A 17,391-nucleotide genomic window follows, 5' to 3' on the forward strand; every position below is an offset into this window, starting at 1 on the left:
TCAGATAAGACCAAAATGGAGCTCTTTGGCATCAACTCAACTCGCCGTGTTTGGAGGAGGAGGAATGCTGCCTATGACCCCAAGAACACCATCCCCACCGTCAAACATGGAGGTGGAAACATTATGCTTTGGGGACAGGACAACTTCACCACATCAAAGGGACGATGGACGGGGCCATGTACCGTCAAATCTTGGGTGAGAACCTTCCCTCAGCCAGGGCATTGAAAATGGGTCGTGGATGGGTATTCCAGTATGACAATGACCCAAAACACACGGCCAAGTCAACAAAGGAGTGGCTCAAGAAGAAGAACATTAAGGTCCTGGAGTGGCCTATCCAGTCTCCAGACCTTAATCCCATAGAAAATCTGTGGAGGGAGCTGAAGGTTCGAGTTGCCAAACGTCAGCCTCGAAACCTTAATGACTTGGAGAAGATCTGCAAAGAGGAGTGGGACAAAATCCCTCCTGAGATGTGTGCAAACCTGGTGGCCAACTACAAGAAACGTCTGACCTCTGTGATTGCCAACAAGGGTTTTGCCACCAAGTACTAAGTCATGTTTTGCAGAGGGGTCAAATACTTATTTCCCTCATTAAAATGCAAATCAATTTATAACATTTTTGACATGATTTTTTGTGGATTTTTTTGTTGTTATTCTGTCTCTCACTGTTCAAATAAACCTACCATTAAAATTATAGACTGATAATTTCTTTGTCAGTGGGCAAACTTACAAAATCAGCAGGGGATCAAATACTTTTTTCCCTCACTGTACCTTGTCACCAGAGTATTTACAGTATTGTAAATGATGCATTATAACATGGTCTGCCTAACATGAGATGTTCTACATGACCTGGAAGTCGAACGTGTTTACAACATCATGAGCGATTTGAATGACTCACCCTGAAGCAAACTGACCTCTCTTCCCAACTCTCTTTCTCTCTTCCTTCTCCCTTCATCCTCTCCTCCCTCAGACCAGCGTGTGGGCACGTGTTTCTCAGCGTTAGCGAGTGGGCGCTGTGCAGGTGACCTGCAGGGCCAGTATACCAAGATGCAGTGCTGCTGTGACACGGGTCGCTGCTGGGCTTCTGGACAGATCCCTGAGATGTGCCCTGTCAGAGGGTCCGGTGAGTACACACACGAACACACACACACTCTCTCCTCCTCGTCTGTCGCGGTCACACACACAACTTACAACTTGTAACCCACAGTCCAAACTCTCCTTTGCACTCAATTGCTGAGTTATTTTGTGCATGTGTTATGAATGAACACCTTGAATAGCTGGGATTGCCTGTCATTTTACTTTTTTTATTTCATCTTTATTTAACCAGGTAGGCTGGTTGAGAACAAGTTCTCATTTACAACTGCGACCTGGCCAAGATAAAGCAAAGCAGTGTAACACAAACAATAACACAGAGCTACACATGGAATAAACAAACATAGAGTCAATAACACAGTTGAACAAAGTATATATACAGTGTGTGCAAATGAGGTAAGATAAGGGGGGTAAGGCAATAAATAGGCCATTGTGACGAAATAATTACAATTGAGCAATTAAACACTGGAAGTGGTAAATGTGCAGAAGATGAATGTGCAAGTAGAGATACTGGGGTTCAAAGGATAAATAACAGTATGGGGATGAGGTAGTTGGATGGGCTATTAACAGATGGGCTATGTACAGGTTCAGTGATCTGTGAGCTGCTCTGACAGCTGGTGCTTAAAGTTAGGGAGGGAGATATGAGTCTCCAGCTTCAGTGAGTTTTGCAATTCGTTCCAGTCATTGGCAGCAGAGAACTGGAAGGAAAGGCTGCCAAAAGAGGAATTGGCTTTGGGGGTGACCAGTGAAATATACCTGCTGGAGCGTGTGTTACGGGTGGGTGCTGCTATGGTGACCAGTGAGCTGAGATAAGGCAGGGCTTTACCTAGCAAAGACTTATAGATGACCTGGAGCCAGTGGGTTTGGTGACAAATATGAAGCGAGGGCCAGCCAACGAGAGCATACAGATTGCAGTGGTGGGGAGTGTATGGGGCTTTGGTGACAAAACGGATGACACTGTGATAGACTGCATCCAATTTGCTGATTAGAGTGTTGGAGGCTATTTTGTAAATGACATCCCGAAGTCACGGATTGGCAGGATAGTCAGTTTTACGAGGGTATGTTTGGCAGCATGAGTGAAGAATGTTTTGTTGTGAAATAGGAAGCCGATTCTATGTTTAATTTTGGATTGGAGATGCTTAATGTGAGTCTGGAAGGAGAGTTCACAGTCTAACCAGACATCTAGGTATTTGTAGTTGTCCACATAATCTAAGTCAGAACCATCCAGAATAGTGATGCTGGACGGGCGGGCAGGTACTGGCAGCGAGCATGCATTTAGTTTTACTTGCATTTAAGAGCAGTTGGAGGCCACGGAAGCAGAGGTGTATGGCATTGAAGCTCGTCTGGAGGTTAGTTAACACAGTGTCCAAAGAAGGGCCAGAAGTATACAGAATGGTATCGTCTGCATAGAGGTGGATCAGAGAATCACCAGCAGCAAGAGCGACATCATTGATGTATACAGAGAAAAGATTGAACCCTGTGGCACCCCCATAGAGACTGCCCGAGGTCCGGACAACAGGCCCTCCGATTTTACACACTGAACTCTGTCTGGGAAGTAGTTTGTGAACCAGGCGAGGCAGTCATTTGAGAAACCAAGCCTGTTGAGTCTGCTGATAAGAATGTGGTGATTGACAGAGTCGAAAGCCTTGGCCAGGTCGATGAATACAGCTGCACAGTATTGTCTCCTATCGATGGCGGTTATGATATCATTTAGGACCATGAGCGTGGCTGAGGTGCACCCATGACCAGCTCGGAAACCAGATTGCATAGCGGAGAAGGTACGGTGGGATTCTAAATGGTCGATCTGTTTGTTAACTTTCGAAGACCTTGGAAAGGCAAGGTAGGATAGATATCGGTCTGTTGCAGTTTGGGACTAGAGTGTCTCCCCCTTTGAAGAGAGGGATGACCGCTCTAGACCCAAACTGTAACTGACAATGTAAGTGATCCACGGTCCCACATCCCCTCACCGTGGATAAAGTGCTGAAGAGTATGACCTCATGACTAAAAACAAAAGGAGAAAGATGAAAAAGATCTGGGTGAAGACAATGACCGCGGTCTTGTCTATCTAGCTCACATGCAGTTGAAGTCTGAAGTTTACATACACCTTAGCCAAATACATTTAAACTCAGTTTTTCACAATTCCTGGCATTTAATCCTCGTAAAAAGGCACTGTTTTAGGTCAGTTAGGATCACCACTTTATTTTAAGAATGTGAAATGTTAGAATAATAGTAGAGAGAATGCTTTTTTTCAGCTTTTATTTCTTTCATCACATTCCCAGTGGGTCAGAAGTTTACATACACTCAATTAGTATTCGGTAGCATTGCCTTTAAATTGTTTAATCTGGGTCAAACGTTTCGGGTAGCTTTCCACAAGCTTCCCACATTAAGTTGGGTTAATTTTGGCTCATTCCTCCTGACAGAGCTGGTGTAACCAAGTCAGGTTTGTAGGCCTCCTTGCTCGCACACGCTATTTCAGTTCTTCCCACAAATTTTCTATTGGATTGAGGTCAGGGCTTTGTGATGGCTACTCCAATACCTTGACCCCCGTGCTTCACGTTTGGGATGGTGTTCTTTAGCTTGCCATGCTTCCCCCTTTTTCCTCCAAACATAACGATGGTCATTATGCCCAAACGGTTCTATTTTTGTTTCATCAGACCAGAGAACATTTCTCCAAAATGTACTATCTTTGTCCCCATGTGCAGTTGCAAACCATAGTCTGGCTTTTTTATGGTGGTTTTGGAGCAGTGGCTTCTTCCTTGCTGAGCGGCCTTTCAGGTTATGTCAATATAGGACTCGTTTTACTGTGGATATAGATACATTTGTACCTCCAGCATCTTCACAAGGTCCTTTGCTGTTGTTCTGGGATTGATTTGCACTTTTCTCACCAAAGTACCGGTACATTCATCTCTAGGAGACAGAACGTGTCTCCTTCGTGAGTGGTATGACGGCTGCGTGGTCCCATGGTGTTTATACTTGCATACTATTGTTTGTACAGATGAACATGGTACCTTCAGGAATTTGGAAATTGCTCCCAAGGATGAACCAGACTTGTGGAGGTCTACAATTTATATTCTGCGGTCTTGGCTGATTTCTTTTGATTTTGTCATAATGACAAGCAAAGAGGCACTGGGTTTGAAGGTAGGCTTTGAAATATGTCCACAGGTACACCTCCAATTGACTCAAATGATGTCAATTAGCCTATCGGAAGCTTGTAGTGTAAAGCCATGACATCATTTTCTGGAATTTTCCAAGTTCTTTGAAGGCACAGTCAACTCAGTGTATGTAAACGTCTGTGTGTGTTTGGGAGTCATTTGAAGATGAACCAACATTAACCCTTTCCATGCTCTCTCCTGTAGATGAGTACAGAAGGCTGTGCATCGATGGGGTTCCCCATGGCACAGGTAACGGAGGTTTCCCCCACGGAGTCTTCCCCAATGGTGGTGGCAGCAACGGTAACGGTTACAGCTACGGCTACAAGCTCAACCCAAACGGACCTAATGGCAATGGTCACCATGGCAACGGAGGAGGAATTGGAGGAGGGGGACAGGGAGGAGGAGGAGGAAATGGTTTCGGAGGAAACGGTGGGGGGCGTAATATCGGTGAGTTGGTTGGGCCTTGAAAAGTGTCAATTGGGTAGTGTTCTATTATTAGCTTGTGGTTTTACGTTTTGTATCAGAGATATTAGATATTGTTTACACCATAGAGATGATATAAAATTACTAATAGTTTAATACCTTATTCTATGGTTTAAACTGAGTGTACAGTGCATTTGGAAAGTATTCAGACCCCTTGACTTTTTCCATATTTTGTTACGTTATTATTGCCTTATTCTAAAATGGATTAAATTGTTTTTTCCCCTCATCAATCTATACACAATACTCCATAATGACAAAGCAACAAACAAAAAAAATATTATGTTTGTAAATTTATAAACCCTGAGGAAGGCACACTAATGCCGAAACGTTGGTAAATACCCATTAAATTGCTGGGAGATTATACATGGAGTGTGCGACTTTCTTTATTTTGATAGTTTATAGTTTATTCGCCGTTAATCAGCGCCTCCACACAAACTATTATTCTGGCAGCTCAGGGTTTTTTTTTTTTGCAAATGTATAAAAAAAATGAAATATCACATTTACGTAAGTATTCAGACCCTTTACTCAGTACTTTGTTGAAGCAATTACAGCCTCGAGTCTTGGCACACTTGTATTTGGGGAGTTTATCTATATATTGGGGAGTTTATCTATATATCCTTCTCTGCAGATCCTCTCAATCTCTGTCAGCTTGGATGGGGAGCAGGTCTCTCCAGAGATGTTCGATCAGGCTCAAGTCCGGGCTCTAGCTGGGCCACCCCAGGACATTCAGAGACTTGTCCCCAAGCCACTCCTGCGTTGTCTTGGCTGTGTGCTTAGGGTCGTTGTCCTGAGCGCTCTGGAGCAGGTTTTCATCAAGGATCTCTCTGTACTTTGCTCCATTCATCTTTCCCTTGATCCTGACTAGTCTCCCAGTCCCTGCCGCTGAAAAACATCCCCACAGCATGATGCTGCCACCACCATGCTTCACCATAGGGATGGTGCCAGGTTTCCTCCAGATGTGACGCTTGGCATTCAGGCCAAAGAGTTCAATCTTGGTTTCATCAGACCGGAGAATCTTGTTTCTCATTGTCTGAGAGTCTTTAGGCAAACTCCAAGCAGGCTGTCATGACTGAGTAGTGGCTTCCATCTAGCCACTGTACCATAAAGGCCTGATTGATGGAGTGCTGCAGTGATGGTTGTCCTTCTGGAAGGTTCTCCCATCTCCACAGAGGAACTCTAGAGCTCTGTCAGAGTGGCCATCATGTTCTTGGTCCCTTCCCTGACCAAGGCCCTTCTCCTCCGATTGCTCAGTTTGGCCAGGCGGCTAGCTCAAGGAAGAGTCTTGGTGGTTCCAAACTTCTTCCATTTAAGAATGATGGAGGCCACTGTGTTCTTAGGGACCTTCAATGCTGCAGAAATGTTTTGGTGCCCTTCCCCAGATCTGTGCATCGACAACAATCCTGTCTCGGAGCACTATGGACAATTCCTTCAACCTCGTGGCTTGGTTTTTGCTCTGACACGCACTGTCAACCGTGGGACTTTATATAGACAGGTGTGTGCCTTTCCAAATCATGTCCAATCAATTGAATTTACCACAGGTGGACTCCAAGTTGTAAAAACATCTCAAGGATGGTCAATGGAAACAGGATGCACCTGAGCTCAATTTCGAGTCTCTTAGCAAAGGGTCAGTTTTTTATTTGTAAAATATTTGCATTTTCTAAAAACCTGTTTCCGCTTTGTCATTAAAGGGTATTGTGTGTAGATTGATGAGGATTATACATTTTTTATTTCATTTTAGTATAAGGCTTTAATGTAACAAAATGTGGAAATGGGTCTGAATACTTTCCGAATGCACTGTAGAGCCTGTTGATCAGTTCATGGACTAGGTCTTTTGAAGAAGAGATTGTATCTCAATGAGACTCACCTGAATGTCAAAATAATGATGGGAGCAACCATTCATCTCTTCATCTTCTTCACTGTGTTTTGGAGAATAATAAACCTTGGTTAGTAATGTAATGTAATTGTGTGTTGTGTTGTGTATCCTCAGTATCACTCAATGAGACCGTTGATGTGTGTAAACATTTCACCAACCTGTGTTTGAACGGACGCTGTATCCCCACCCCGACCAGCTACCGCTGTGAATGTAACATGGGCTACAGACAGGATGTACGCGGGGAGTGTATCGGTAAGCCCACTACAAAGTCAGTTAGGAAAATGACATATACTCCACTGCCATTTTCTGACCACACATGGGACTTCTCTTCTCTGATGTAAAACTCAGGTTATCTTTACACATTAGCATTGATTCTAACCTTTTTCAACACGTATGGGAGTGTTCAGATTTGTAATTGGAGCACCCTGGGTTTTACTGATGAACTCATCTCTCTTCATCTCCTCCTCTCCTCCCTCCTTCAGATGTAGATGAGTGCGTCAGCAACCCCTGTGTCAATGGAGACTGTGTCAACACACCTGGGTCGTACCACTGCAAGTGTCACGAAGGCTACCAGGGCACCCCCACCAAACAGGCCTGCATTGGTATGTTCCAATCACTCACCATGATAATTTTTTATTCCAACAGTTGGATGGTATGGATAGACTGGGTACGTTGGCCTTCTGGCGGTGTCCAGAACAGAAACAGACTGGTACCTGACCTGGCTAACGGTCAAACTCCCCTCCACAGATATTGACGAGTGCATCGTGAACGGAGTGATGTGTCGTAACGGACGTTGTGTCAACACTGGCGGAAGCTTCCAGTGCATCTGCAACGCTGGCTTTGAACTCACTCCTGATGGAAAGAACTGCATAGGTAACAATGGACATTCCTTTAATATATTCAACCTACGGAATCTGTGGTAGATTATTGCACAACTAGGCCATTATAAATGACAATGTGTCTCCCTGTGCTCTTCCAGATCATGATGAGTGTGCCACCACCAACATGTGTCTCAATGGGATGTGTATCAATGAGGATGGTAGCTTCAAGTGTATCTGTAAACCTGGCTTTGCCCTGGCACCTAACGGACGCTACTGCACAGGTATGTCATCTACCATACACTAGTTGCAGTTATCTGAAGTCAACAGAGTTGCAGTTGATCAACATCTATAGCAGTGGGGGCTGGTGGGAGGAGCTATAGGAGGTCGGGCTCATTGTAACGGCTGGAATGGAATCAATGGAACGGAGTCAAACGTGTGGATTCCGTATGTTTGATACTGTTTCGTTGGTTCCATTCCAGCCGTTAACAATGAGCCCGTCCTCCCATAGCTCCTCCCACCAGCCTCCTATGATCTACAGATCATCTTCAAGGGAGCAGATTTCTCCCGGAGGGATTAATAAAGTGTTATTGAAGTGATTATCTAAATGAAATAAGGCTATTCAATTATTTACTGTATCGCTTCCCTTCTTCTCTCCTTCCTCCCTCAGACATTGATGAGTGCCAGACCCCAGGCATCTGTATGAACGGACGCTGTATCAACTCTGAGGGCTCCTTCCGCTGTGAGTGCCCGCCGGGCCTGGCCATCGACGTGGACGGGAGAGTGTGTGTGGACACACACATGCGCACCACCTGCTACGGCGCCATCAAGATGGGCACGTGCTCGCGGCCCTTCCCGGGCGCCGTCACCAAGTCCGAGTGCTGCTGTGCCAGTCCTGAACACGGCTTCGGAGAGCCCTGCCTGCCCTGCCCTGCCCGCAACTCAGGTGACCAAAGCTGACCCTAACCCCACCAGCAAGCATCAGTGGTTTACATGTGCCGTTATTAAGATCCTGTTAGCTCTGTTTCAGAATAGTTTCACTTCACAGTTCAGATTCCAGGCTAAGATCCTGTAGAACTCTACCAAGTACTGCAGAAGTGATTGTTAGAATTATAATGTAAATGGGTTTTTTTTTTTTGTTACACTGGATATATTAGCAGGTGACTTACAGGTGTTTTTAATGGCCTTTCAGCTGAGTTCCAGGCCGTGTGCAGCAGTGGGATTGGCATCACCGCTGACGGCAGAGGTGAGTCATGTGACTTGTACGGTTCGATCTTAAGTGGAGCTCTACTATCACTGATAGTTATTCTGACATTTAACAGGCCTTCCCTCGAACATTCCAATGCGTCCCTCCGAAAATGTGTGACTTTCCCACCGAATTTCAAATCACAGAGTGAAAAAAAATACAATGAATATTTTTGTTGGAGAGTGCCTTATTTAAGATGAGGCTGTGTCTCATGTGGGTCTGTGTCTCTTCAGACATCAACGAGTGTGCCTTGGACCCTGACATCTGTCAGAACGGCATGTGTGAGAACCTGAGAGGGAGCTACCGCTGCATCTGTAACATCGGCTACGAGTCCGACTCCAGCGGCAAGAACTGCGTGGGTGAGTCCAGGCTTCCTGTATCCACTCTCCGATGTCTGCTGGGAGAAGCAGCGACCCGAATGAGAGTTTGTCACGTTTTCATATCTGAATATAACAGTGGTCTGAAGTCAAACTGAGTTCCATATCTGCTGTACTTTCGTGGTCTTAACTTTGACGTATGAACAAAGTTGGGTGACCAATCGCTGATCATTTTAAACACTGGGGTTGATTGTTTTGGTTGGTTTGTGTTAGGGGAGAGTGTGGTCAATTCAACCAATTGGGTAAGTTGAGCCACCCTTGTTTCTAGGAAACCATACACAAAATAATTATTTTGATCAAGTATTTAGGAAGAGGTCGTTATTTCATGGAGTCTGTAAAGGAAGAAACCACATGGAAAATGTGTTAAGCAAGTTAGGTCCAAAAAACTAAACGTGTATCTAAATCAGGGTCTTCAAAAGGTAGATCGGTCGTATCTCCCAGCCCACCTATGAGTTAGTCGCCAATCAATTCTGAAAGTACATTTTCTCATGTGTTCAATGCAAACTGTCAGAAACATAAAGCTCCTGGGTTCTGTCCAATCAAAGTCACATTGCATTATCCGACCCTGGTTAGCCTCTATTGGTGTAAAGTACTTTTAAAAAATACTTGAAAGTACCACTTAAGTAGTTTTTTGGGGTGATCTGTACTTTATATCTGCCAATTAACTTCCAGCAATATTGACCGTGTATGCGCATTTGTCAATCACTCCGTATGTAGCCAGTTAACGATGCTAATGGGATAGGCATGATAGACATGGTTTTAATAAAGATAGACGTGGTTTTAAAAAGGTAGGTGTAATATTTCATTCAGTACAGAAGTTTGTAGGTGGCTTAACTTACCCTGTTCGTGGCTCAACTTACCCCATGCCTGCGGTAAGTGGTGCCAAGAGACCACTTTTTTGGGACAAGCTATGTTTTCAAAACTGTAATGTTTTCATGAATTCTGATTATTTCCAGGAAAACAAAACATCCTGAAATATAGGTAGATATCTTTGTTAGAGAGAACACTATTTCCGTTGGCGGGGTGATGCCGGAAAGAAATGGCTCAACTTACCCCACTCTCCCCTACACTTGATCAACCCTGTTGTTTTCTTCTCCTCCACTCTTTCATGTCTCCCAGACATCAACGAGTGTCTCGTGAACCGTCTGCTGTGTGACAACGGCCTGTGTAGAAACACCCCCGGCAGCTACACCTGCTCCTGTCCCAAAGGCTTCGTCTTCAAACCAGACTCTGAGACCTGCGAAGGTAAACACCTCATACAAACGCCAAAGGAGCAACAACTTTGTTCGAAGACTCAATGCATTAAAACACTCTTCAGTGCTATTTCATACCTTGCAGCTGTCTAATCGTCTAGATGTGCGTACACCTGCAACTGTTTAACACTTAAACACACATGGAGAGAAGGTAGTCAAATAGACCATCAAAATATATGACCACATGTTTGCTTACATCTTCTGTCCTTGAACAAATTTCATAACGTTTTCTGTCTTTGTTGTCATGACGTGACTTGTATTAATGTGATGACTGTTATTTATCAAATCAACGAACTATGTTCAATTGTTACTAGATTCAATTAATCATGTAACAATGAACTCAATTGGAATTTGGGGCACCACGGAATAAGTTGTTTAACGTGTTGCCATCTCCCAAATTCAACTCTAGAATATATATATATAAGTTATATATCGATAACAGTCACTTATTAATCATTACCTCATATCAGTCTCATTCTGAACGTGGCAGACTTCTTGAATCCGCAAGAACCCCAGCCTTTTCTGATTATTCAGTTCTACACCGTTTGATTGAATGATTTATTTACTAACTAACTAAATAATAACACAGAATGCACATGCACACTTACATAAGCCAAAAGTTCCTAGTGGACTGAGAAGATATGACAGCTTGTTACACAATGGAGAGGGTGTGGGGAAAGAAAGAGATAGAGAAAGGAACATTTATTGTGGATACATTCTAGGACTGTTCTCACATTAATCCTATATCTTACACACGTGTAAGTTAGATGTCTTTGTTCGTTGTCTATCTCTGTTGAAACCAAGCTATCCTTCTATGGGGAATGGGTCGATGGGTGTAATGCTCTGATTGTCCACCAGAGGTCACAATGTCCTTCATAGTTGTCTGTGGCTTCATTGATTCACCAGTGATTGTCGGAGGTGAGCTTCTCACCTCTTTTCTTCCTCGGGTAGATAGTCAAAGTTCTAGACCCCTTTACATGCACAGCTGCAGACTGTCAATGTTTTGGTCTAGTGAGGTTATTTTCTTCACCTTGTGTTGAGAGTTTCAGAGTTTCTAACCATTTCAATGTGTAGCCACAGCTGCACGCTTTCTGGTCTTAGAGTTTCAACCATTTGTAACGTTTAGCTCACGCTTCACGTCTGCTGGTCTGGTATGTTAATTCTTAGCGGGTCCTTTTAAGCACTCTGGTCGAAAAGGGCGGTTCCATCACACTGACACGCTCTTCTGACTTCATTTGGGGTGTGGCTTAGTTAATGTGCAACGGACATGAAAACTATGATCTTGTTCGAAAAAACTAAAATCACCTTCCTATCTTAACAAAAATAGTTTCATCGTTCTTCATATTGTATTAGCATCATATTAGATGGAAACTTGACAACTTGAATGTGTTTCCTTCCTAGGTTACAGTATTTGGTTCATACAGTTTTTAATAACATCACAAAATGAAAAGCAATATGACATGATTATTATTTAGATCCCCACTGACCATTCTTAACATTCCTATCTTAGAAATATTGTTCCAATGTTCACTTTTTTTGGACGTTATGGTTTTGGCAGCGAAAGTTTCCTGGAGGACAAAGGCATTCCTTTGGTTGGTACTGAAGAACAGGAGAGGGTTCTCTGCTGCATAAGATTTACAATTGGCACGAGGTGTCATAAAACCGTCCCAGAGCCGGCTACTCCTCCTCTCTGTCAGCCATTTGCCAAGCTGATCTGAGGATCCTCGACCAGGAGAGTCATGTCATTGTTGAAGTAAAAGCCTGTCTAGATGTTAAGGATGACCATTTACCTGGCTCTGCACTGCCATACCTAACCCTGCTCTCGTCCATGTGTTTCAGATATCAACGAGTGTGACTCCAGCCCGTGTGTCAACGGAATCTGCCGCAACATCGCCGGGTCCTTCAACTGCGAGTGTTCTCACGGCAGCAAGCTGGACTCCACCAACACCATCTGCGTGGGTAAGAGGCCGAGGCGTCTGTCATAACTGCCCGACTTAAAATTGGACCCAATTTTTTTTTTTACGACGGGGTCCTGAGGCAAACTTCTGTCAGAGAATCATCATATAGACAGTCAGAGTAAGGAGTGGGATTTGAGCCAAGGTTTCGAGCCTAATAGGCGTTTTAGAAGGTTTATACCACTAAATAAACAAGTCGATGTCAGCTTTGGGAGCATGTCCAGACGCATCTGAACATCCATCTACAGATGGAATCTGGGATGAGTCATTAGAATAAATACCAATGTGAGCCGGCCTTGTCAGTCTGATAGATTCCTGTACTTTAAAATATAGAGCCGTTTTATTTTCAAAGCAGAGTCATATATTTGCTTCAAAGTCATCGCTCGGCGGCAAGAATGTAAATTGTGGTCGAGTTTTTGGGTTCATGGTCTCGGGAGAGAAAATGCACATCCCGTTTGTTATGACTATGCTCTCAGTCCATTAGGAGTGCCATAGCAAATGATTAAAGTCATTGATGCATGTGTCTTGGTATAAGCAGCTGTTGAAAGGGACACCTGTAGTTAGTTACTAACCACTGCCTGTAGTGTTGTGCTTGGAATGAATGTAGTATATCAATGAGAGATGTGTGTATGTGTGTTGATGCGTCACAGTACATTTGAATTGAAGGGCCTTTTCTTGGCAGGGTTCACTTGATTGCCTTCACTTACCGACATTCTCTCTCTCTTTTTTCCCTCTCCCTTTCTCTTCCTTCTCTCTCTCTCTCTCCCCCTTCCTCCCTCTACAGACAGCATGAAAGGAACGTGCTGGCTGAATATCCAAGATGGCCGCTGTGAGGTCAACATCAACGGCGCCACACTCAAGTCTGAGTGCTGCTCTACGCTGGGAGCCGCCTGGGGCAGTCCTTGTGAACGCTGCGAGATCGGTCAGTACGCACACAAACGCACACAGACCTGTAGACAAACACACTCCTAATGAAGATACTGAGGTGTGTATGGTAACTGATGTCTCTCTCCACAGACACTGCCTGTTCCAGGGGGTTCGCTCGTATGAAGGGAGTCAATTGTGAAGGTAAAACACACATTGACCCCCACACACACACACTGCTGCTACTGTCTATTATCCATTATGTTGGTAGCAGACATTCTCACAGTCATAATGACCCTCTGTCTCCCTCCCTGTGGTATTCCACTCCCTCCCGATGAGTCATACAGTACAGTCATTCCTTTAATAACCCCCGATTCCCCCCCCCTCCTCCAGACATCAATGAGTGTGAGGTGTTCCCGGGGGTGTGTACCAACGGGCGCTGTGTCAACACCCAGGGCTCCTTCCTCTGTGAGTGTGCTGAGGGTCTCACCCTGGACGGGAGCGGACGCACCTGCGTGGGTAAGACAAGACCGTAACCGACGTAAACCTTGATAAACAAGCAAATTCGTCACACAAATGTGGTCACCAAAAATATTAGCATCTTGAGCCTACTGTGTGGTCAGCAGTACTGTATCTCCGTCAATCTGTCCGTCCCTCAGACGTGCGCAGCGAGCAGTGCTACATGAAGTGGCACGAGGATGAGTGTGGCGAGCCGCTGCCCGGGCGCTACCGCGTGGACATGTGCTGCTGCTCGGTGGGCGCGGCCTGGGGCATCGACTGTGAGGAGTGTCCCAAGGCGGGAACCCCGGAGAACAAGGCCATCTGCCCCCGAGGACCAGGCTTCGCCAACCGAGGAGACATCCTGACTGGCAGACCCTTTTACAAAGGTAGGGACAATCACTCATTGTCCCGTTTTCCTTGTCTGAATGTCAGGAGACTTTTTTTTAGTGTCATTTACACATTTAGGGTCTAACCCAACTAGACTGAGGAGCTACAAAGAGCAAGCCAAATGATCAAATGTACAGGTGCCAGCCGTCCACAGCATCACATATCTAAACAACTAGAAATGTCTTTTGAGAAAATCATTACTGGATTAGATTTGAAAAAATAGCACAGGTCAATTTCATATGAATTCCATACACAGTTCACCCCTGACCCTTGGCATTATTCTGTTCTGTTCTTCTCCTGCAGATGTGAATGAGTGTAAGGTGTTCAGCGGCCTGTGTTCTCACGGAACGTGTCGCAACACCATCGGCAGCTTCAAGTGTCGCTGCAGCAGCGGCTTCGCCCTCAACATGGAGGAGAGGAACTGCACCGGTACGAGAGAGAGAAAGCATAGTCATGTTTTGTTTTTATACAATAAAAAAGCATCTTAACTAATGTCTCTCCTCCCTCTCTCTCCTCCCTCCGTCTCTCCTCCCTCTCTCTCCTCCCTCCCTCTCTCTCCTCCCTCCCTCTGTCTCTCCTCCCTCTGTCTCTCCTCCCTCTGTCTCTCCCTCTCTCTCTCCCTCTGTCTCTCCTCCCTCTGTCTCTCCTCCCTCTGTCTCTCCTCCCACTCCCACAGATATTGACGAATGTCGTATCTCTCCGGACCTGTGTGGCCACGGCACCTGTGTGAACACCCCCGGCAGCTTCGAGTGTGAATGCTTCGAGGGCTACGAGAGCGGCTTCATGATGATGAAGAACTGCATGGGTGAGTGGGGGAACACACATATAACTCTCCCGTTGACGGGAGAGTGGGAGAACTTCCTCCGAGATCGTTATTCAATGTTGACCTTGTTGCACTCTCTCCCTCTCTCTCTTCTATCTTTCTCCTTCTCGCTCTCCCTCCCTCCCCTCTCTCTCTCCTACCTTTCTTCCTCTCCCTCCCTCCCCTCTCTCTCTCCTACATTTCTTCCTCTCCCTCCCTCCCCTCTCTCTCTCCTACCTTTCTTCCTCTCCCTCTCTCCCCTGCAGATATTGATGAGTGTGAGAGGAACACACTGCTGTGTCAAGGAGGCGCCTGTCTGAACACAGAGGGGAGTTACGAGTGTGAATGTCCCCCCGGACACCAGCTGAGCCCCGACGGCTCCTCCTGCGAAGGTAGTCAAACAGTATATCACTGCACAGTGCATAGTATACAGCACACACACACACACACTTTACATCACCTAAAATATGAGACATGTTAGATCACTGTTTTGGCGTTTTTACATCATCCTCAAGTCATCTTCCTCCCGGAGGAGAGGAGCTGCTCTTCCTCCCGGGGAAGGACTGCCCATTCCATGATCTCGCCATCACGGTTGACAACTCCATTGTGTCCTCCTCCCAGAGCGCTATCCTTGGCGTGATCCTGGACAACACCCTGTCGTTCTCAACTAACATCAAGGCGGTGGCCCGTTCTTGTAGGTTCATGCTCTACAACATCCGCAGAGTACGACCCTGCCTCACACAGGAAGCAGCGCAGGTCCTAATCCAGGCACTTGTCATCTCCTGTCTGGATTACTGCAACTCGCTGTTGGCTGGGCTCCCTGCCTGTGCCATTAAACCCCTACAACTCATCCAGAACGCCGCAGCCCGTCTGGTGTTCAACCTTCCCAAGTTCTCTCACGTCACCCCGCTCCTCCGCTCTCTCCACTGGCTTCCAGTTGAAGCTCGCATCCACTACAAGACAATGGTGCTTGCCTACGGAGCTGTGAGGGGAACGGCACCTCAGTACCTCCAGGCTCTGATCAGGCCCTACACCCAAACAAGGGCACTGCGTTCATCCACCTCTGGCCTGCTCGCCTCCCTACCACTGAGGAAGTACAGTTCCCGCGCAGCCCAGTCAAAACTGTTCGCTGCTCTGGCCCCCCAATGGTGGAACAAACTCCCTCACGATGCCAGGACAGCGGAGTCAATCACCACCTTCCGGAGACACCTGAAACCCCACCTCTTTCAGGAATACCTAGGATAGGATAAAGTAATCCTTCTCACCCCCTTAAAAGATATAGATGCACTATTGTAAAGTGGCTGTTCCACTGGATGTCTTAAGGTGAACGCACCAATTTGTAAGTCGCTCTGGATAAGAGCGTCTGCTAAATGACTTAAATGTAAATGTAAATGTAAATCTGGGATACATGTTCAAGTTCACCAGACAGTAAACGGTATTCTCTCCTACATGATGTTGTCTACTGTGGTGGCTAATTCCTTCGATTGAAGCTAACTGTCACTGTCACTGTGTGTTTCCAGATGTGAACGAGTGCCAGCTGAGCAACAACCTGTGTAAGAACGGCCACTGTGTCAACATGGTGGGGAACTACCAGTGCTCCTGTGACACGGGCTACCAGGTTACACCAGACAGACAGGGCTGCGTGGGTGAGTGACCACCTGACTGAGACATGTCATCATTTGTCTCGTGGATGTTAGCACCGTGGTTGTTGACCATTTCTAAGCGTCACATCCGAAACTTGAGCAGAAAAAGCACCGTTTGAGTGTCTGTTTGTGTGTGTCTATGCTTACCTGTAACCCGGCTGATTGCAGATATTGATGAGTGTACCATCATGAACGGCGGCTGTGACACACACTGTACCAACTCAGAGGGCAGCTACGAGTGCAGCTGTAGTGAGGGCTACGCTCTCATGCCCGACCTCAGAACCTGCGCTGGTAAGTCACACAGTAACGCAATGCACCCGCGTACTGTACATGCACACGTCGTATAGTGTAGAAACACACAGTCACACTCGTTCTCTCCCCTGTCCAGACATCGATGAGTGTGAGGACAGCCCTGATATCTGTGACGGGGGTCAGTGTACCAACGTCCCCGGAGAGTACCGCTGTCTCTGCTACGACGGATTCATGGCCTCCATGGATATGAGGACCTGCATTGGTGAGAAGTACACCGTGTTCTCTTCTCCTGCTCTCTCTCTCTCTCTCTCCATCTCTCTCCATCTCTCTCTCTCTCTCTCTCTCTCTCTCTCTCCATCTCTCTCTCTCCATCTCTCCATCTCTCTCTCTCTCCTCTCTCCATCTCTCCATCCATCATCTCTCTCTCTCTCTCCATCTCTCTCTCTCTATCTATCTCTCTCTCTCTCTCTCCATCTCTCTCTATCTCTCTCTCTCTCTCTCCATCTCTCTCTCTCTCCATCTCTCTCTCTCTATCTCTCTCTCTCTCTCTCCATCTCTCTCTATCTATCTCTCTCTATCTCTCTCTCTCTCCATCTCTCTCTCTCTCCATCTCTCTCTCTCCCTCCCCATCCCTCTAATTTTACCCTTACCTGTTAGACATATATTTTACTCCTCTGTCCCCTCTCCAAGACCAGTT

At 45.9% G+C, this 17,391-nt stretch overlaps 1 protein-coding gene across 2 annotated transcripts in view; it reads left to right on the plus strand.

The window, feature by feature from the left end:
* LOC115108728 (fibrillin-2-like) overlaps nucleotides 1–17,391 on the plus strand; it is a 97,102-nt gene that overhangs the window by 51,010 nt on the left and 28,701 nt on the right. For both annotated transcript variants that reach the window (XM_065008987.1, XM_065008986.1), the window contains exons 10-30: nucleotides 967–1,119; nucleotides 4,445–4,687; nucleotides 6,711–6,848; nucleotides 7,079–7,198; nucleotides 7,344–7,469; nucleotides 7,576–7,698; nucleotides 8,085–8,360; nucleotides 8,607–8,660; nucleotides 8,894–9,019; nucleotides 10,157–10,282; nucleotides 12,130–12,249; nucleotides 13,030–13,167; nucleotides 13,263–13,313; nucleotides 13,503–13,628; nucleotides 13,769–13,996; nucleotides 14,301–14,426; nucleotides 14,674–14,802; nucleotides 15,066–15,191; nucleotides 16,320–16,445; nucleotides 16,611–16,733; nucleotides 16,831–16,956. In XM_065008987.1, coding sequence (XP_064865059.1) covers nucleotides 967–1,119; nucleotides 4,445–4,687; nucleotides 6,711–6,848; nucleotides 7,079–7,198; nucleotides 7,344–7,469; nucleotides 7,576–7,698; nucleotides 8,085–8,360; nucleotides 8,607–8,660; nucleotides 8,894–9,019; nucleotides 10,157–10,282; nucleotides 12,130–12,249; nucleotides 13,030–13,167; nucleotides 13,263–13,313; nucleotides 13,503–13,628; nucleotides 13,769–13,996; nucleotides 14,301–14,426; nucleotides 14,674–14,802; nucleotides 15,066–15,191; nucleotides 16,320–16,445; nucleotides 16,611–16,733; nucleotides 16,831–16,956 — 2,904 coding nt within the window. The remainder of the gene's footprint in view (nucleotides 1–966; nucleotides 1,120–4,444; nucleotides 4,688–6,710; nucleotides 6,849–7,078; nucleotides 7,199–7,343; nucleotides 7,470–7,575; nucleotides 7,699–8,084; nucleotides 8,361–8,606; nucleotides 8,661–8,893; nucleotides 9,020–10,156; nucleotides 10,283–12,129; nucleotides 12,250–13,029; nucleotides 13,168–13,262; nucleotides 13,314–13,502; nucleotides 13,629–13,768; nucleotides 13,997–14,300; nucleotides 14,427–14,673; nucleotides 14,803–15,065; nucleotides 15,192–16,319; nucleotides 16,446–16,610; nucleotides 16,734–16,830; nucleotides 16,957–17,391) is intronic.

This window comes from Oncorhynchus nerka, linkage group LG24 (genome assembly GCF_034236695.1).
Source record: "Oncorhynchus nerka isolate Pitt River linkage group LG24, Oner_Uvic_2.0, whole genome shotgun sequence".
In the NCBI taxonomy this organism is placed as follows: domain Eukaryota; kingdom Metazoa; phylum Chordata; class Actinopteri; order Salmoniformes; family Salmonidae; genus Oncorhynchus; species Oncorhynchus nerka.